The following is a 21,852-nucleotide window of genomic DNA, read 5'->3' on the forward strand; positions in this document are numbered from 1 at the left end:
AAAAAAACATTTACTGAAGGAGGAATCTCAACAATTATGATGACAGCTCAAATCCAATATCCTTACTTATAGCCTATGCCTCTGGATGTTATCATTCTTGGTCATCTTTTTATATCCACATTACAAGAAAATTTGCACTGAAATTCTCACCTAAATTTCATCTCTTGACAGAAGGAGAGATCATCTCGTCTCTCCATCATTACTTCCACCAGTTGACAGAGTTTAGTTTTGATCTGGATTGCATGGACTGTATTCCCAAGGACACGCACATACCTGCATCGAACAACACAAAAGGATGAGCCAACGTTCTGCAATTTGGACCCTATTTGTTGAATTTATCTTTTGTATCTACTTGGTATGTGAAGTTAGTGGAAGCTAATAAAGGAATGCCAGGCAATCAAAAGATTAGTTGGTCTATCATTCGGTATTGCGTATGGAATTGGTTCTCAAATTAACAGCAAAACAGTCTGAATCCACTATTCTTTAAAATCTAAAGCACATTAAGGCTATTATAGGTATGATTGCACTGGACATTGTGGTCAGAGCTTTCACTCTCCACCTCTGCTTCTCAGAGCAACATAGATTCACTCTTCTGGCCCAGGCGACTCATTAACTGAGGAATGCCAAACTATTTAACGCTTTGTGTATCTAATTTTATCCTATCCAATATTTCTGTCCCCACCCCACCTCCCCCCTCCACAATTGTGACATTAACTTCACTTCAACTTGTAAAGAATGATGCAAAGTACTTATTCTGCACCTCAATCATAAAGATGACTTCCTTTCTAGTCCCTAATCAGCCACACCATTCCTTTCACTATTCTTTTATGTGTTTTATATATTTTTTGAAATGGATTCTATTTTATGCTGCCCACTATTCTTTTTCATATCCTCTTTGCGCCCTGCATTCAGCCTGGCTTTCAAGGATATTTGATATTTGTTGGAGCTTTTTTGTTTTCTTTTAATCTCCATTTCATTTGCCATCCAGGGAACTCTAATTTTGGAGATTGCACCATTGTCTCTTAATGGGAATAATGTTTATATCCCATTGCTCATTAACTATTTTACTGAGCAATCTTTGTTTGCAGTCTAACTTGGCCCAATCCCATCTCAAACCACTGAAGATGTCCCTCTTCCAGTTGGCTGTCTTCACCTTTGAGACAATCCAATTGGCTTCACTGCTCCTGGTGAAGGGAAATGGGAAGCGAAGATAGAAGAAAGGGAAAGATTTCTGATTCCATTTGCCACTGTAAAAAATGAACAGTCAGGATTGGACTTTATGATACCATTCCACCTCAATTGCCCAACACTGATAGATGTATAATGGTTATTCGGACAAAATGGTCAGAAAGGGAATCTCATACCTAACTAAATTTAGCATCATGGTCTCAATGCTGGCCTGTCCCAGGTGCTCCGAACTGCCATCCGTGTGATTATCGAGTAGGTTCTTCATAATTGCTATAGTCTGTTCCACAAACGGTGTGTTTGTATCATTCAATAAAACCTGAACGAAAATACAGTTACACTTTAGGGAGCACCGCTTTGTTTAAAAGACAATGTAGTTGGGACGCTTCAGCCAAAAGCGACTGCAGTTCCCTTGGTGTTATAACCCAAAACGTTACTGAAAAACACTATTATGGTCAAATACAGAAAATAGTCAGCATTTGGCATAAAATACAAGACAGTTGTATCAATATATACTGAAACTGCTCTGCTGGAAAGCAATGCAATCAGATACTGTCATAAGATACTTTCACCAGTACAATTACTTCAAGAACTGAATTTACATGCAATACATCGCAACGATTGCAAGTTTGGGCAACATAGCAGAAACAGCTTTGTACACATTTTACTTCAATTGCTATTAAATAAAAAGAACCAGCAAATTCATTTACTTGGGACGCTCACCTGGCCTTGCAAGTCAAAAAACCTGCTGATGCAATTTTTCAACTTGTTGAAGAGCATTGGGTAAAGTACAGGGCTCAGTTCCAGTCCAACCAAGTCTTTAATGTTAGTCCTAATCTGAAGCCCTACTTTCTCATGATTGCACACCATCAGTGCGAGCAGCCGTTCCAAAAATTTGCTGACTGGAGTCTCTGCATTTACTTCAGTTGAGACCATAGATATCATGGAACCCTTCCTTTCAGTAATTGGTCCCATGGGAGGGCTGTATGTAACTGAGCCTGGGTTAATGCGATGCTGGAGACAGACACCTCCTATTGCACACAAGAAGCCTGTCATGTTAATCCACTCCTGTAGAGAATCGGTGTCCGACAGGTCTATCGAGCCACCCCCACTTACGTGAGACATCCGGCGCTTAACAATCGTCTTATGAAGGCTTTCTGTCACCTAAATGTGGAAGCATTCATCAGTACATATTATAGTAAATGAATTATTCAAAAGGCAAACAATTCTATATGTACAACAAAACCAATACTTCATTAAAAAAGTCTTCACCAAAACATAATAAGTTATGCAAGTCGCACAAAAAAAGTAGACAGCAGAATTGGAGGCAACTTGATGGAATGGATGGTAAATTGGTTGAGGTGCAGACATTGAGGTGGAAGGGCCATTCTCAGATTGTGGGGTACTGGCAAGTGGCGTTCAGGAATCAATGCTGGGGCCTCAGCTTTTCACTCTATTTCCAGATTCACATTACTTTTGTCAAGAGAATTAATTATTAAGTTTCTATATGATATTAAACATTCAAACAATGGATTGTGTAGAGAAGAATTTCCAAAAGGGCAGATTAAACGCATTAATGAGCAAAAACAGTTACAGTCGTGTTTGAAAGTGCAAAATACAGTTTGAATGCAAAAATGGCAGAATAATGAGACACTAATTATGCAAAATTATCAATGAAAGGATTTTGGGGTCCTGGCTTGAACACTCTCTCAGGTGCAGAAAGCCACAAGACCAATAGGATCTTGAGCTTTGTCACAAGTGTTAGGAAAATGCACACACACGCACATGCATACTGCTACAGCTCTTTAAAGATGGCTGTGTTCAGATTTGGGCACCTCACCTTAGTGTTAAAACCTGGAATGAAGGAAATTAACCATGACAAAATTGGGTAAACATAGGTTGTTTTCCCTAGGAATCAGGAGACTGACACATGATCTTCACAAGGAGTGAAAATATTGCAGGATGTGACAGAGAAGATGGCGAAAGACTTTCTAACAGATGTGGAAATCCAAAACAAGAGGATATTTTAGAATTAAACCAGTTAAAAGCAAATCTAAAATGCTTACCCACAGGTCATTAAAACGTGATACACAACGTTTTAATGGGGCACAGGTTCAGAATTAACCCGCATATTTAGACCAAGATAATTACTTGAAAAGTGCAAGTTTTAAAGTCCAAGAAGAAATTGGGATCAGAAAACTGATTTGATCACAAAACAGGAAATATTGAAAATGGGGGAATCAGGAAACGGAGATTGAAGAGGTAGAATACAGCAAGCTTGTCTGTTCCTATGCGTAACACTTTCCAGATCATCAACAAGGCTGTCACAGGAAGTAATGGAGAGATTTTGAGTGGATGACTACTATGGGGAATCATAGAATTCCTACAGTGCAGAAGAAGCAATTTGGCCCATCAAGTCTGCACCGACTCAGCATCTTTCCCAGAGCTATACCCAGCCTCACCACCCCCCGCCCCCCCCCCCAACCATCACCATGCATTTACCCCGCTAATCCTCCCCCCATAACCTACACATTTTGGGACAATTTAGCATGGCCAATCCACCTAGCCTGCACATCTTTGGACTGAAAGAGGAAATCGGAACACCCGAAGGAGGTCCATGCAGGTACAGGGGGAACATGCAAACTCCACACAGACCGACGGGTGGAATCAAACCCAGGTCCCTGGCGCTGAGAGAGAACAATTTAAGTCTCTGGAATGGGCACACTTGAATTATTTTCTCAAGCAACCTCATGTGGCTCAAAACCATTAGTCTCTATGGCGATGATGCAAATCTTGGGGCAGAACCAAATGCTCCCACCCTCCTCCCAAAGTTATAATATATTATCTTTGATGAACTAATATCACCTCAATCAAAATGTGCTCTAACTTTACTATCAATAATACATATTCTGCCATAAGTGCATGATGAAGTTTATAACTGGATCAGCACCCACTAAAAATTAACTGGTGTTTTGGCCATCGTTAACTATGTACAACTCATGATAGGCAGGTGCCCTCATTGACACCAGTTATTTAGAATGAGTGTTCAGTAGGCTTCAATGAACTTTTCATTATGTTTGTTATTGAGTGAAAGCCTTCACCAGTTGGTTTGTTAATACCTTTACAGCTTAATGTTAATCAAAAAAAGTTTAAAGTTTATTGATTAGCCACAAGTAGGCTTACATTAACACTGCAATCAAGTTACTGTGAAAATCCACTAGTCGCCACACTCCGGCGCCTGTTCAGGTACACTGAGGGAGAATTTAGCACGGCCAATGCACCCTAACCAGCACGTCTTTCAGACTGTGGGAGGAACCCAGAGCACCCGGAGGAAACCCACGCAGACACGGAGAGAACGTGCAGACTCCGCACAGTTACCCGAGGCTGGAATTGAACCCGGGTCCCTGGCGCTGTGAGGCAGCAGTGCGAACCACTGTGCCGCAGCAAAAGGATGAGCAGTAAAAAGTAAAATTTTAAGGTCAAAAGTCATTGTTGAAAGTGGGGGGGATATGATATTAAATTGCAACATAAAGATTAATGAAAACAGAAAATGCTGGAAAACTCAGCAGATCGTGGACGACACAATGGTTAGCACTGCTGCCTCAGAGCGCCAGGGACCCAGGTTTGTTTCTCATCTTAGGTGACTGTCTGTGTGGAGCTTGCACATTCTCCCCATGTCTGTGTGGGTTTCCTTCGGGTGCTCCAGTTTCCTCCCACAGCCAAAGATGTGAGGGTTAGGTGGATTGGCCACGGTAAGTGCGCAGGGTTACAGGGACATTTTCGCGCAGAGTCGGTGCTGAATTGATGGGCCAAATGGCCTCTTCTGCACTAACTGGATCATATGGTTCTATGGTCTGGCAGCATCTGTGGAGAGAGAAAGAGTTCATGTTTCAACTCTTCTAAAGAGCCATATGGACTCCAAACACTAACTGTTCCTCTCCCCACAGACGCTGCCAGACCTGCTTGAGATTTTCCCGTATTTTCTGATTTTATTTCAGATTTCCAGCATCCACAGTATTCTGTAAAGATTAATGCCATTGCCATTCTTTCTGTAACATATGATTGAGGCACCGAAGGTTATTTGTGGTGGAAGAATTGATTAACCTTTTTGACAGGTTCTCAAAACTGGTGAATTACTTATTATTTCTTCAATGAAAATGTGGCCTTGCAAGTAGAATATTTAAGCATAAGCAATAGGCCAACATCATGCTTCTGCGCACGTTACACAACATGTCCCTCCAGTTAGGGCCACACATCTAGAGTATCCGGAAACAACAGCTATTTTCAGTTCTGGTGCATTTTCTTATTGACTTGGGGAGGAAATCTCTGCCAGGGAGGGAACTTGTTTTGGCTTTTGGCATCAGCATCACCATTAAATATGTAAATTGCTGCAGATGAGAAATCTGAAATACAAACAGAAAATGCTGAAAATACCCAGGTGGTCAAGCAGGTCATCTGGAGAACGGGAATACGTTCCCTCTCCATGGATATAGTCAGACTGGCTGATTATTTCCAGCGTTTTCTGATAATATTCAAGTATCCATGGTTCTCTTTTCCATGTGCCACCATGGCTTAAACTTCACCAGAATAAGAGTATCTCCTACTGCCCAAACATGTTTCCATGCCAAACATCCCTACACCTGCTATGACCGAGATTGTTGGCAAATCATTGCTGGTTCCAATAACTATCCACTTGTACAACACTCCAAACTTGGATAATTGCAAAATACTGCGGTATTGGAACCTGAAACAAAGATTCTGTTAGTATACGGTACTGTTAGTATAAATCAAAGATACTGTTAGTATAAATCTCTGTTGTCTTTCCTCTCAGCTCTGACGAAGAGTCATCCAGACTCAAAATGTCGGCTCTATTCTCTCTCCACAGATGCTGTCAGACCTGCTGAGATTTTCCAGCATTTTTCTGCTTTTGCTCCAAACTTAGACTTACTTGTCCGTCCTCAATCTTAGTTTTAGGATAATTGAGAATTAACTTGGTAGCATGTTCCCACTTGGTATATGTGTCTTCCCAGGCCTAAAAAGGAAATAGCAACAAGTCTACGTAAGGAAAATGAACTGGTGTAAATGTGAAACATATGGCCCAATTGTCAAAATCCAAATTTGGCTCTCTCAGATAGGATAAAAATCACCGCTTGCTTACAAAAGAGCTGCTTTTGAAGTTATATTTACCAATTACAACTGAAGGCAACTTCTTACAAAATGCGAACAAAGAAAATTACAGCACAGGAATAGGCCCTTCGGCCCTCCAAGCCTGCAGTGACCATGCTGCCCGACTTAACTAAAACCCCCTATCCTTCTGGAAAGAACATAACCAAGGTGTTGGCATGGAAGCCAGGTGCGTTGTTAAAATCCAAGTTAAAAAATGCATACAACCCAAGAGTCATAAGTAATTAGGGGAAAGGTATCTATTTTCATGAAAGCTAACCTGTCACAATTTAGGACTATGGCTGCACTATACTGTCTTTCCAAACCTTAATCTCTAGCCTATGAATAATTACTTACGTTAACTCTTCTAAACATTTTAGTAACTAGGTTTTGAAATGCACACCTCCATTCCATTACATAAAAATTATAATTACTACTTTGAAAAGGTCTCAAGCTTTTTTTTTTCGACTTCAAGATTTTCATTAGTACTGCTGGAACCATTATGAGAAGGAGATGGGAATGGCTGGATAATAACTGGCTCTTCAATTCCACACTCTTCTCCCTCCTCCTTGCTGCAAAATGCCAAACCGTCTAAGTGACAATCCCCCACGAAGCTGCTATTGAGATTTAGAACTCAGCTGAGCAACAGCTTGCAGGTATAAACCCAGAATTTATTCCAAGGCAAAACAGCTCCAACATGGCTCGCACGGCATGGTTTCCATTCATCTCTGATCACAACAATGCACCAAGTACCTCAGCTTCCACTGAGTGATTCAGTACGAACACCATGTTCCACCAGGAAGTTCCTTTCTCCCTCATGTTTATCTGACCTCCCTACAATGTATCTATGTTATTTATTTAAAAATAAATTTATTTGTGTGTCACAAGTGGGCTTACATTAACATTGCAATGAAGTTACTGTGAAAATCCCCTACTCGTCACACTCCAGCGCCTGTTCGGGTAATACTGAGGGAGAATTTAACAGAATGCACCTAACCAGCGCGTCTTTCGGACTGTGGAAGGAAACCGGAGCACCCAGAGGAGACCCCCGCAGATATGGGGAGAACGTGCAGACTCCGCACAGACAGTGACTCAAGCCGGGAATCGAACCCAGGTCCCTGAACTGTGCCACCATGCCGCCTTCTATTCCTATTCTAAATATTCCTTGTAGCAGCAAGTTTTACACTCCAACCAATCTTCAAGTTTCACCTGAATTTGATCTACCAATAACTAGCTTACCTTTATGGCCCCTGACTTTAGCTTCCCTCACGTTTCGAAATCTCTTGTACATCTTTAACTATTCTACCAAACTCCTTCAAAATCTTAAAGACCAGTATCAGGTCAGAGCCCTACACTGTTTGGTCTTTCCCGCTGGTACATTCTCTCAGTTCAAGTATCATCTTTGTGAATCTATTTCTTGAAAAGGGACCCAAGTTTTAGGACAAAAGTGCATTTACATCACCTTAAACACCGCACAAGGCAAAATGGCCACTTTTGCTGAAATATGCACAACAGAAACTGGCATCTTGTCACTCCAACACCATGGAAAACAATTGAAAATTTACCTCGGTGTTCCCTGCTGTTGGATGCTCTATCCTCCGCAGTAACGCCATCACCCGTTTCTGAAGAGCTGTCCGCCCTATAGTTTAAAATCAATATGAATCAAGTAAACACTCAACATGGAAGAACGTTAATCACTAGCACAAGTTGGATCTGATTTAATGAGGATTTATGAAGCTGATTATTGCTATTTGAATAGCTGCAAGTTGCAAGTAAAAGTTTATTTACTAGTCACAAGTAGGCTTACTGCGTACGATGAAGTTACTGTGAAAATCCCCTAGTTGCCACACTCCGGCGCCTGTTCGGATATACTGAGGGAGAATTTAGCATGGCCAATTCACTTAACCAGCACGTCTTTGGACTGTGGGAGGAAACCCATGCAGACAACGGGAGAACGTGCAAAGTCCACACACAGACAGTGACCCAAGCCAGGAATCGAACCCGGGTCCCTGGCACTGTGAGACAGCAGTGCGAACCACTGTGTCATCGTGCCGTCCCCTGACAGGGCTGTGATGAGCATTTTTATTTAGGTTTTCATTTACAGACCACTTGCATTGGAAAAAGCATTTAAAAGATGCAGTGCAGCCAGTGGGAATATTTTCAAAAGCAACCGAGTATCAGATATGAGAAAATAATTTCAGAAATTGAGAAAATTTGATCAAAGTAAAAATAAGTTTATGACATTTTGTTTTTATTTCAGATTTCTAGCACAGTGTTTTGCTTTTAGTTTAGTGTGTTCTTTGAAGTTTATTAAAATAGAGTCCACAGCACAAAAAAAAACATCATTTGACTCTTCTCTCACCCCATCTTCATCTACCCACATCAGAAAATCCTATTCTATTCTCCCTCACATGTTTATCTAGCCTCCCTATAATGTATCTATGTTACTTGCTCTAACTATGTCCTGTTGCAAGCTTGACATCCTAACCAGTCTTCAAGTTTTGCCTCAGTTTGATCTATCAGTAACTAGCTTACCTTTATGCCCCTGGCTTTAGTTTCCCTCACATTTGGAAATCTCTCATCTTTACCCATTCTACCAAACTCTACCAAAGTAGTTCAGGTTACTTGGATTAGCCATGGTGAACGTGCAGGGTTACAGGGATAGGGCGGATGGGAGGGTCTGGGTGGGATGCTCTTTCAGAGAGTCGGTGCAGACTCAACGGGCCGAATGGCCTCTTTCTGCACTGTAGGGATTTTAAAAGTTCGATGTCAGGTTACCCTTCAGCCATCTCATCTCCACGAGAAACAGCCCCAAGCTGTTCAGCCTTTCCTGCTGTTATGTTCTCTCAGTTCTAGTGTCATTGCGAATGTTTTTTTATTGCAGGTTTTCCAATGCCTCTGTATCCTTTCCAGAATACAAAGAACAGAACTGTGCGCAGTTTGTCAACTGTAGTCTAGGCAAGACTCGACGCAAGTTCAACATGACCTCTCTGCCCAAATCTGTTCCTCTAGAAATGAACCCTGTGCTTACTTTGCTTTTCTTAACAAAATGCTTTTTGGCGCTGTGTTGATCTTTTTACCTAGATCCAGTTGCTCCTCTATCCCAGTAATAAGTCTCACAACACCAGATTAAAGTCCAACAGGTTTATTTGGTATCATGAGCTTTCGGAGCGCTGCCCCTTCACTCACCTGATGAAGGAGCAGCGCTTCGAAAGCTCGTGGTACCAAATAAACCTAAATACCATCCCCATATCATCCTCTATCGCAGGTTAGATCATAGCAGGAGTATATGACTCTATTTGTTCTCGCAGTGTACCACTTCTCTCCAAGTTTACTAACACTGTCTTATATTCTGCACAGTCTTCCTCAGTGTTTACGATACGCCACAATTAGTTTTCACTAATTTTGAACTTGCAGTTCCAATTCCCAAATCCAAATTGTTTATGTAATTTGTGGATAATAATAATCCCAGCATCAATACTTGCGGAACACCACTTTCTGTCAAATTGAGTACCCATTTTGCTCCCCATTTTCCATTCACTAACCAATTTTCGAACCATTTGGATTCTTGCTCCCAATTCCACAAGTTCTGACTTTTGCCATGAGTCTACCGTGCAGGGCCTTATCAAAGGCCTTTTGAAAATCTAAATACGTTACATCTATTACATTATCCTTGTCTAGTGTTCCTTAAAGACGGTTGGTCCTTTACTTTTGAAATTTGAGTATCATATTTTTATGTGTAACTACATATTTTTAGTTTAGTTTATTTTATTATTGTCACAAGTAGGCTGACATTAACACTGCAATGAAGTTACGTTCCAGCACCTGTTCGGGTACACAGAGGGAGAATTTAGCATGGCCGATGCACCTAACCAGCACGTCTTTTGGACTGTGGGAGGAAACCGGAGCACCCGGAGGAAACCCACGCAGACACGGGGAGAACATGCAAACTCCACACAGAAAGTGACCTAAGCCGGGAATCGAACCCGGGTCCCTGGTGCTGTGAGGCAGCAGTGCTAACCACTGTGCCATCCTGGCAGTGAAGGATTATTGGGCAGTGTAGAAGCACTTCACAATGTCCAAATGATTCTACACGTCACAAAATGTCATCTTAATTCTGACTGCATGGAATTAATACAATGCAAAATACAGCTTGCCATATGATGGTACACATCCCTCCAAGCTTGACCACGTCAAAACTTAGTCAATACTTAGGACAAGCCAATAAGCTGAATGTTAAATCTTAAATTATCCTAAAGTACAGCAAGCTGCTTCCATTCTGAACTATTCAAGTTAAGTGTTGGCCAAAAATTCCCATTCTTGCCTCTCGGCCCAAAATGTACTTTAAAAGCATTATTTTTTTAAGCAATACCAATCCTTTTAGCACTTCATGAAATATCAGAAAATCCAAGACTAGGCCACCGAAAGTACAAGATCTCGCTAAATTTTACATAATGTGGTCTGGACAGTAAGAGCAAGTTGAGCTGTAGATTGAGGTTTATTGACCAACACAAGATACATGAGCAATCACCTGTTGACATCATGTTGCTAACTGACGCAAACTCCATGAACGTATTATAATTTGGCAGGATGCTCTGAACAGGCACGTCATCGACACCACACCTAATATCAGCTTCCTCACAGAGGTGCCGAAAACATGACATGGACACAAGGACAGCTTCGATGTCCGGACTCCACAGGAACATGTAAAGTGCCACTTCCAGCTTTGTCTGTGCTTGTCGACAGATGGGGATCCCGCTGCCAAGTGTGGCATTCTCCTGCATTCAGAAATTCAATTCACACAAATAAATCAGCTGTCGGACCTACAGGAGGGTTGTAAGCATTTTTGTTTTAAAATGCCACCATTTTCTTTGAAGCATTTCAAGGCATCTATTACAAAATACCATAATATTGTTCACATTCCAATTAAATCATGATACATCAGTTTGCATCCCATATTACAAGGCAGATTATGGCACGAACAGAGCTACACAAGTGTATCCTTAGCCTCCTCAAATTGCAGAGAACATAACCTTTTTAAAAAAGTTTATTTATTAGTGTCACAAGTAAGGCTTACATTCACACCGCAATGAAGTTACTGTGGAATTCCCCTAGTCGCCACACTTCGGTGCCTGTTCGGGTCAATGTACCTAACCTGCACGTCTTTGGACTGTGGGAGGAAACCGGAGCATCCAGAGGAAACCCACGCAGACACGGGGAGAATGTGCAAACTCCTCACAGACAGTGACCCAAGCCGGGAATTGAACCCGGGTCCCTGGCGCTGAGAGGCAGCAGTGCTAACCATGGTGCCCAAGCTATTCAAAATACCTTCTCCACGTACCATGCACTTCAATCTAAACACGATACATAGATTTTGCAGTGGAGTGAGAAGTGCCTAAGGATTCTATTCTCAAAATGAGTGAAGTGTTTTGGTTCTTTTGGATCATTTATGAATACAATTCTGTAAATCATAGTGCGAACTGCACCTATCAAAATTCAGAATTTGTAAAAACTTCCTACTAGTAAACTTGTACAGTCAGGGTCTTAAACAGCAACGCTATCACATAAATGCTCATCATGCACATACCAAATCCCCCTCTGCACCCACAATACATTAAGTCTAACAACACCAGGTTAAAGTCCAACAGGTTTATTGGACTTCTTACTGTGTTTACCCCAGTCCAACGCCGGCATCTCCACATCATGCCCACAATACATCGCAGGATAAAACTTGGTGCAAGTGCATTTATTATTCATATGATAATGGTGAAAAATCAGAACCAGCATCACAACAGTGCGAAACATATTTCACTTCACGTATGTGGAATGCCTAAATGTGTGTTACCCATTGACACACACAAAACTGAAGGACTTCATAAAACAGTAAGAAGTGGAAAGGAAAAAGCATAATATATATCATACGTTGTTAAATGATTCAATGTCTGAATGTTAATTAGTTTGTTGCTCAGTCTATCCTACTAAAAACAGAGTCACTTCACATGAACAACCAGGAGCATTTCCACAAGTTGTTTGCATTATGGACTTAATTAATTAACTACTACATCCTAGAACTTTTAATAGAAAATAAACCACCGCTCTGCAAGGATACACGAACATTTGAGCATAAAACGCATCAGTGACAACTTAATTTCATAACAGTTTTATATTTCAACATTTTAACAATAATTTTCACAAACATTTGCAGATGAAACGTCTTTAAATTGGTCACCCAACAGTACATTGTATGTTGGATTAAATGAGGATCCCAACGAGAGTGCATTTCCAATCTGAAACAATATCAGGAACCTTGTCGATGTATGCAAGGAAATTGGAATGGAGGATGGGAGAGTTACTGGGGGAAGGGAGGACAAACCTATCCAGTTCACTTTGACAAATTACTCAGCAGTATTAGCCTCCTCTGCTTAACCATTTAATAGGACTGACAATGCCCCCCACAGATGTCTGTTCATAGGGTTGGCACTGACTTCAGTGGAATACATGGTTACGGAAGGAGTTTAGGAAAAAAAAAGGAAAAAAGGAAATCAGGATAGCTTGCAGCAACACCACGGGGATGTGGTGGTGTAGTGGTATTGTCACTAGACTATTAATGCGGAGACCCAGAGTAAGAACAGGGGACCTGGGTTCAAATCCCACCAGATGGTGAAATTTGTGTTCAATAAAAATCTGAAATTAAATGTCTAATGAAACCATTTTGGATTGTCATAAATACAAACCTATCCAGTTCACTAATGGGAAAGAAATCTGCCATCCTTACCACAGCAATGTGGTTGACACTCAATTGCCCTCTGAATTGGAAGATAGTTCAAGATGGGCAATAAATGCTGGCCCAGCCAGCAATGTCCATTTCCCATAAATGAATAAAAAAAACTGCAGCACTTAGTCACAAATGATGCAAATCCATTAGAACAAAGAACGACACAGCACTGGAACAGGCCCTTCAGCCCAAGCCTGCACCGATACTGGTTTCTATCCCCGTTTGCCTCCCGTCCATGCGTCTATCAAGATGCTCCTTGAAAGTTGCTAACGTGCTTGCTTCCACCACCTTCACTGGCAGTGAGTTCCTGGCACCCACCGCCCTGTGTCTGAACAAATTTCCCTTCACATCCCCTAAACTTTCCACCTCTCACCTTAAACCTGTGCCCTCTTCTAGTTGACCCTTCCACCCTGGGAAAAAGCCTGATTATCCACCCTATCTATGCCCCTCATAATTTTGTAGACTTCTATCAGGTCGCCCATCAGTCTCTGTCTTTCCAGTGAAAACAATCCGAGTTTATCCAACCTCTCCTCATATCTAAAAGCCTCCAGACTAGGCAACATCTTGGTAAGCCTTCTTTGCCCCCTCTCCAAAGCATCCACATCTTTCTGGTGGTATGACAACCAGAACTGCATGCAATATGCAGCCCAACTAAAGTTTTATACAACTCTAACATAACTTGCCAACTTTTATACTCTATGCCCCAGCTGATGAAGGCAACCATGCTGTAAGCCTTCTTGACCACCTTATCCACCTGTGTTGCCACTTTCAGGGATCCATGGACCAATACACCGAGATTCCTCCATACGTCAATGCTCCCAAGGGTTATGCCATTTACTGTATATTTCGAACCTGAATTTGATCCTCCAAAATGCATCACCTCACATTTGTTTGGATTAAACTCCATCTGCTATTTGAAACCAAAAGAGAAAACGCTGGAAAATCTCAGCAGGTCTGGCAGCATCTGTAAGGAGAGAAAAGAGCTGACTTTGAGTCCAGATGACCCTTTGTCAAAGCTGACAAAGGGTTTGGCAACGGGTCACCTGGACTCGAAATGTCTTTTCTCTCCTTTCAGATGCTGCCAGACCTGCTAAGATTTTCCAGCGTTTTCTCTCTTGGTTTCAGATTCCAGCATCCGCAGTAATTTGCTTTTATCTATCTGCTATTTCTCTGCCCAAGTCTGCAATCTATCTATAACCTGTATCCTTTGACAATCCTCGTCACATCTGCATCGTCGCCAATTTTTGTGTCATCCGCAAACTTACTAATCAGACCACCTACACTTTCCTCCAGATCATTTATATTTATTACAAACAAAGGTCCCAGCACTGAACCCCGTGGAACACCACTCGTTACTGACCTCCATTCTAAAAAGCACCCTTCCACCCCTACTCTCCATGACCAAGCTATGCCCATCTAGCCAGCACACCACGAATCCCATGAAACCTTTCGTACCAGCCTGCCACAGGATATAGATTGACTGCAGAGAAAAAGCAGATGGAGTTTAATCCAAACAAATGTGAGGTGATGCATTTTGGAAGACGGACTTTGCCAACTGCCTTACTAAAGGCCATGTAGACAACATTCACTGCCTTTCCCTCATCAATCATTCTGGTCACCTCCTCAAAAAACTCAATCAAGTTGGTGAGACATGACCTTCCCTGCACAAAACCATGCTGCCTGTCCATTCACTTCCAAATGCGAATAAATCCTGTCTCTCAGAATCTTCTCCAACAGATTCCCCACCACTGACGTCAGGCTCACCGGCCTGTAATTACCTGCATTACCTCCATTTCCCTTCTTAAACAAAGGAACAACATTGGCCATTCTCCAGTCCTCTGGAATCTCGTCTGTGGCCAAAGAGGATGCAAAGATATCTGTTAAGGCCCCAGCTAATTCCTCCTTTGCCTCCCACAGTGTCTTGGAATAGATCCCATCCAGCCCTGGGGACTTGTCCACCTTAATGCATTTTAAGACACCCAGCACATCCTCCTTCATTATATTGAGCTGCCCGAGAGTATTCACACACTCTTCCCTAATCTCAACATTCTGTCCCTCTCTTTGATGAATACAGATGTAAAATACTCATTCAGGATCTCACCCACTTCCTCTGGCTCCACATATAACCTCTCCTTTATCCTCGAGTGGGCCTACTCTTTCCCAGCTACCTTCTTGCTCCTAATACATGTATAAAATGCCTTGGGATTCTCCTTAACCCTGCTGGCCAAGGACATTTCATGACTCCTTCTCGCTCTCCTAACTCCCCGTTTGAGCTCCTTCCTACTTTCTCTATATTCTTCAAGGGCTTTGTCTGTTCTGTGTTACCTAGTATGCTTCCTTTTTTTCTCTTGACTAAGCTGCCAATTTGCCATCATCCAAGGTTCTTGAATCTTGCCATTCATGTCCTTCATTTTCACAGGAACATGCCTGTCCTGCACTCTAATCAACTGATCTTTAAAAGAATTCCACATGTCAGATGTGGATGTACCTTCAAACATATTCCCATCCATATTCTCCAATTCTTGCCTAATCCGGTTATAGTTGGCCTTCACCCAATTTAACACTTTCACCCAAGGACCACTTGTCTTTATCCATAAGTATCCGAAAACTTACAGAATTATGGTCACTATTCCCAAAATGCTCCCCCGCTGAAACTCTGATCACCTGGCCAGACTCATTCCCCAATACCAGGTCCAATATGGTACCCTCCCTCATTGGATTATGCGCATACTGTTTAAAAAAACCCACCCTGGACACAGCTCACAAATTGCTCCCCATCCAAACCCCCTAGGTGTAGACATTTGAAACAAGTAATCAAACAATATATTATAGTATAAAAACTGCTAAGTACTGAAAATAAAATATGCGGACACTTCAAACATCTTGGTTTTTATCTCTATTGATACAACAGTGAGTGTATTACAAAGAAATCATTGATCAGAAAATGCATCAAGTAAATGCAAAATGGGGACAAACTGCTTATCTAAATTTCTACCCAATAAGTACCGCAACTTTGACTCAAGTTAAAATGACAGAAAAGGGCATATAGCTTTCTCCTTAAAACCTTTTCACAACACAGTAACATAAATGAGAATTACAGGACTATATACGACCATAAAAAATCTTTCTGCATTGCTACAATACTAGATCTTTGTGCTCAATGTTATTTAACTATGTCAAAATGAAATAGTCATCCCCTTAAACTCCTTTCTCTATTTATCCTGTTCCCCAAAATTAAATTGAAGTCAGTTTGTGGTTTACCCTGGAAAGAAGTAACCTCTACCTTTCTACTCTCAACAATACTATGTCATTGAAGAGCAGCTTTAATATAGACACAATTTCCACACAATGCATAGCCAACCTTCATTGGGAAGTTAGGAGTGATGACCAAATGGTTGGTCAAATGGATAGGCTTAAGGAACTACTTAAAACAAAACAAAGAACAATAGAGGGGCATTGGGACTTGGGCCAAGTCACAGATGTACGGAAACAGGCCCTTCAGCCCAACTCGTCCATGTCAACCAGGTTTGCTAAACTGAACTAGTCCCATTTGCCAGCATTTGGCCCATATCCCTCCAAACCTTTCCTATCCATGCGCCTGTCCAAATGTCTTTTAAATGTTGTAATTATAGCCACCTCACTGCCCTCGTTAACAATATTCATCATGTGGAATGAACAACTTGCTTTGGAGTGGATTGGGGAAAGAGTGAAAGAGGAAGGAGAGAAAAATTAGGGGTGAAGGATGGGCAAGAATAAATCCTGCTCTGAAGTACCACGTTAACAGTGTGAAGTAATACACTAAAGCTATGCAAAATTGTGTGGCTAATGACATCCTGTCCCTCCAGCAAAGGAAGGATGTGCTGATATTGGTTTTGTATGCTAGGAACAAAGATTGCATATAAAGTAACCATCTTTCCACGACTCATACCATTCTAAAGAGTATTTCACACAATATTTTGAAGCTATTCCGGTAATATTTACACTGGAGGGGGAAAAATCAGAAGGCAATTTTTTTTTTTTAAAATAACGTTTTTAATCTTTAAGAAGTTCCACAGGGTAACTCTGAAGTCTGCTACTACCTTATTCTTCAGTAGAAACTTATTCCGACAGATTAGAATTTCCCGCAGCCACTTGAGAATCTCTGTGCTGTTCAGCATCTGATGAGCGATCAATTTCTTACAGATGAAAAATAGAACCTGAGAGCTGTCGGCACAAATGAAAAATGATTAAGAAACAAGATAAATTTTCAGTTAGGTTCTTGGTGGTTGTGGATGGGAAAACGACAGCTGTGCTAGAAGAGTAACAAATTTATGGACCGCACGGGGGTTGCTTTACATTATAATTTGACTACTTGACTGTTCGTTGCCATGTGAGAACACACAGGATACAGCAAGCATGCCATCCTCAAATTACATTATCTCATTCGCTCATTGTTCAATCCTAAGGCAAAAGTCTGGAATTGAATTGTGTTGAATTACTACCGCTGCTTCCTAAGGTCTAAACCTGCCTAAACCTGGAAAGCACACGAGAAACACTGCTCATTCTCTTTAGCTGTGCTGGAGTCAATGCTTTCTAAGTCTGAGAAAAAGTCAGAGAAAAAGTCAGCAACAGGGGCAAATTTCTACACCTTGCAAGACATGCCATGAATGGCTTATATATAACAATCATTATTCCAAATGTAAAAGACCAGAATTGGGACACTAGAATGCACTCTAAACAGAGATTTACCATATCCTACTTGATACATCCGGATTTGAAGATGTTTAAATTTGGAGACGTCACTTTACATTCAGTAACCTATCTCCCTTCTCCATCGATCACATTATTATTGAATCATATCGAATCTACTGTGCAGAAGGTGGCCATTTGGCCCATCGAGTCTGCACCAACCACAATCCCACCCAGGGCCTATCCCCGCAACCCCACATATTTACCCACTTAATCCCCCTGACCTTAAGGGGCAATTTATCACGGCCAATCAACCTCACCCACACATCATGTGGTGAAGAGCTTGCGTGCTCTGACAATCCCTTAAGTGAGGCAGTTGGGACCTCCTTGCTCCTGGTAGGGCTGATCAGAGCAGCAAGGTGAGGAAGGTGTCAAGCAAAAAATAATCCAAAAAGTCCTCAATGGCACATCAGGCAAGGAACATTGTACACCACATTGCTGTGAAGGCAGAAGGTGGCTGGGAGTCTGGTCATTGTGATTTGACAGGTCACTGAAATCTGATCGCAAACCAGTGTGGACAATGACGGCACCCAAGGTCCCCGTATTATACAAAGTCATGCACAGGCATCTACCAGAATCCATTTGCTAAGGCCTGTGACAATGGAGAACTGGTGACATGGCCTAGGCTGTGAACCTGGTAGTGCCTGTTCATGAGTCTGTACATAGGCAACAGATGTGTGAAGATTATTGGACATCTGTACAGGGAAACTGTCGAACAAATGTTGGTGTCCTTCTTGAAGCCAACTCTATTAGCAACTTCAGGTGGATTGAACACTGTATCCAGGTGGCAGAACACATTTACCCCCATCAGGTCCTGTTTTTTCAACTCTCGAATGGCCAACATTCCAGGGGAAGGCAAAGAAAATGTTTCAAAGACACTCTGAAGCTCTCCTTGAAGCGTGGCAATGTTGACAATGACTGGGAGGAGCTTGCTACTAATCGCTCAGAATTACGATACCCTACCCCAACATGCTGCACACCGAGTCACAACGGCTTAATGATGAAGCAGAGCAGTGGCAGAGAAGAAAAGAATAGGAAGCAAATCCAGATCCCACTGCCTCATGGAACATCTTCCCCCAGGTACCCAAAGCTGTGTGTGTGAATTGTCGACTGCTCCGTAACATGAAGACCCATGGTACGAACTTACAATCCTAAACTTGCCAATTTTCAAACTGATAGAGGCAATGACTCCAACATCCTATCCTAACCCCATATTATAGTGTATTTGTCAAGTCCCCAACTTTGTAAGAAGGCAGATTTTTAAACCAGTGATTCCAACTCCACAACGATTTCTCACTTTAGGCCTCAAAACAGGCAGATGCACTTAGTCGCTGTTAATGAACAAGTTCCAGCAAAGTAAGGTGAACACCATCCTTAACTTTCTGTTCTTTAATGTGAGCATGTTGAGGCAGTAAACAGCTTTCCACTTTCAGGTCATCTACCCAGGACTGAACAAGATGTCAATCACTGCTGGATTCGGCAGAGATGCTAACTGATGGGACTCTGAGCACAGGCAACTTTTGGATTTTTTGCACATACCACGCTGTCCACAAAGCTACACAAACCAGTTTGAAATATGAACAGTTTAGAGATTTTAACAAGGATTCTCATGTCAGGAATGGGTTAACAGACCTTCAAATTAAGTCCTAATTTGATGTCAATTATTCAATAGATTTATAAAGGGGCCACAGGTGGCACTGGGGGTGGTGGAGAATTGTGCGTGGAGTTGGATCAAAGAAGTGAAGGTATTTTACAAAGAAGCAGAACTCATGTCTCCTTTACTCGATGGGCTGAATGGCCTCCTTCTTCACTGTGAGGATTCTATGATTACTGTATAGCAACCGGGAGGCTCAAATGGTCTGGAGAAAGAACACACAAAGTACTTCTTCCAATCACCTTTCCTCTAATATAACCGAAAAGGAGGGGGAGGGTGTGTGTGTGTGTGCAAACACAGCAAAATGACAACTGTGTGCTAAATATTTGGCCAATAGTTTGAATTAAGTGATATCAATAGACTAAATGTGCAAAAGCGATCATTGTGCAACATTCCATCTAATTTCCATCCCATTACAAAAATAGAACCAGCGTGCTGTCGGAAGACTAAACATTTTTGTTCTTCTTAAATAGGTTACTTAATTAACCAGCAGAGAAAGCTAAACCATTTGTTTAGAATCATAGAATCCCTACAGTGCAGAAGGAGGCCATTTGACCACAATCCCACCAAGGCCCGATCCCCATAACCACATGCATTTACCCTGCTAGTCCCCCTGACACTAAGGGGCAGTTTTAGCATGGCCAACCTGCACCTAATCTTTGGAGTTTACAACTGAAAATTCAATGGAATCTGAGCTGAATGGCTAAGATCATCAAGACGTTATGAGAAGAAGCCCAGAGCAAGCTGGTAACAGGCATCGATTTTCTGTTAGTGCAGTTTTCCAATTGTGTTTCTATATTGTGATTTTCCATTTGGAGGTACATATTGTAAAAAATAACATGAGTGCCCATCATTCCACATGCATATCAAACTACAAGACGCCTCACAAAGATAGGTGCTTGATGGCTGGTGCAGACACAATGGGCCAAAGGGCCTCTGTCATTGCCAGAGGTATTTCCAAATATGCAAAACATTTGTCCTGAAGGACTACTACATTATACATGCAATAACCATGTGGGTAAAGGATCAGCACATTTGAAACATGATTAACATTTTCTACAGAAGACCTTCCCCCACCCGCCCCCCTCAACACTCACCTTATATCCCAGAAGGTTTCTATTGGTGCATCTGGGTTCCACAACTCTATATTTTCTGGTTGGTGAAGAACTAACAAGGCCTTGAAAGAAGAATGGCAGGAAAAGTTTTAATGTAAGAGCAGCCTTGGCCCGACACCGCAAAGAACTTCAGATCAAATCTTTCAGAGTCTCCCAGCCAACCATGCACTGATATCTTCACCCAGCACCAAAACCATTCACCCGCTAACATCTTGAGCTATCGGTTTGGTTAATCTCAGGTAAGTGCTGAGGTACGTTTTATGTCGTCAATCTGAGTAGCTTTTTGTTCCTTAAAATAAAAACTGTTAAAAATGCCTATAACACACCAAGGAAGATATAAGATGATGCAAGTGCAAAGTGGATCAATTGGTATCTATGAAGAAAGAACAACATTCTTGGCGCTCGCCAGAAGGGAGAACAGCAATAAGCCCATAATTTAGCAGCGCTGAGGGAAAGAATGCAAGTGTAAACAGATGCCACACAGGTGCACACCTTCCCAATGTCCTTACCTCCATGGCTTCCTGCGCTATCTCAGGCATGCTCATCTGTGGAACCAGCTGAACTAGACCAGTTATCAACTCCGCAGTGCTACTCTGAATTTCATGTCCCAGTTTCCCTGGATTCTGTGAGACGAGAGAGAGACAATATTTTAGAAAGCAGAAAGTTAAAAACGAGCCCAGTTGAAAGATTGTGTGGATTCCAACCTTTTGCATTTTGGGAATTGAAAACTTCCTTTCTAAAACAGGATAATGGCCCCGATATATTCTCCATTCAGATTACTTGCCAAAAAAAAAGTTTAACGTTATAATACAAAATATCTCCGTTTAGAAAAAGGTATCATCTTCAGCCTTAATTAATATTTTTGCAGAAAAAGTCATTGCCACAGTAAAGAGTTGTTAAAGATGAATTCTAGGGAATGTGAACTACTGTTCTGTGTTGTTTTGTGCCCTACAGGTTCAGCACTTTAAATCACAAGTTTATGATGCAAGAAAGAATGTCATAGCAAGTTTCACATTCAGGCGGAGTTATACTGGACTCAGTGGTTAGTGATACGAAGCACTTCTAATTGCGATGTCCTTTTATTCTGGATGTACAGTGAATAAAATTGAATCTCACCAACAGTCTCAGCATATTCAAATGTCAGTAATCAGATGTTAGCCCAACAAAAGAGCAGTACAGCAAGACCCCTACTGATCAACTGGAGGAGCTTGCTCCTGGGCACAGCTTTAAAA

At 41.7% G+C, this 21,852-nt stretch overlaps 1 protein-coding gene across 9 annotated transcripts in view; it reads right to left on the minus strand.

Moving 5' to 3' along the window:
• The window catches only part of nf1a (neurofibromin 1a), a 159,112-nt gene that overhangs the window by 60,630 nt on the left and 76,630 nt on the right, over nt 1-21,852 (minus strand). For 8 of the 9 annotated variants that reach the window (XR_013499075.1, XR_013499076.1, XM_078224704.1 and 5 more), the window contains exons 14-22: nt 21,130-21,243; nt 20,603-20,682; nt 17,203-17,326; nt 10,880-11,126; nt 7,914-7,987; nt 6,134-6,217; nt 1,909-2,349; nt 1,365-1,504; nt 151-273 (exon numbers count right to left, since the gene is read on the minus strand). Coding sequence is in view for 7 of the 9 variants with exons in the window: in XM_078224704.1 (XP_078080830.1) it covers nt 151-273; nt 1,365-1,504; nt 1,909-2,349; nt 6,134-6,217; nt 7,914-7,987; nt 10,880-11,126; nt 17,203-17,326; nt 20,603-20,682; nt 21,130-21,243 (1,427 nt within the window). In the remaining 2 variants the exon portion in view is untranslated. Of the gene's footprint in view, nt 1-150; nt 274-1,364; nt 1,505-1,908; nt 2,350-6,133; nt 6,218-7,913; nt 7,988-10,879; nt 11,127-17,202; nt 17,327-20,598; nt 20,683-21,129; nt 21,244-21,852 lie in introns of those variants that run through there. The other variant, XM_078224711.1, reaches the window with a different exon arrangement.

This window comes from Mustelus asterias, chromosome 12, assembly GCF_964213995.1.
Source record: "Mustelus asterias chromosome 12, sMusAst1.hap1.1, whole genome shotgun sequence".
NCBI lineage: Eukaryota > Metazoa > Chordata > Chondrichthyes > Carcharhiniformes > Triakidae > Mustelus > Mustelus asterias.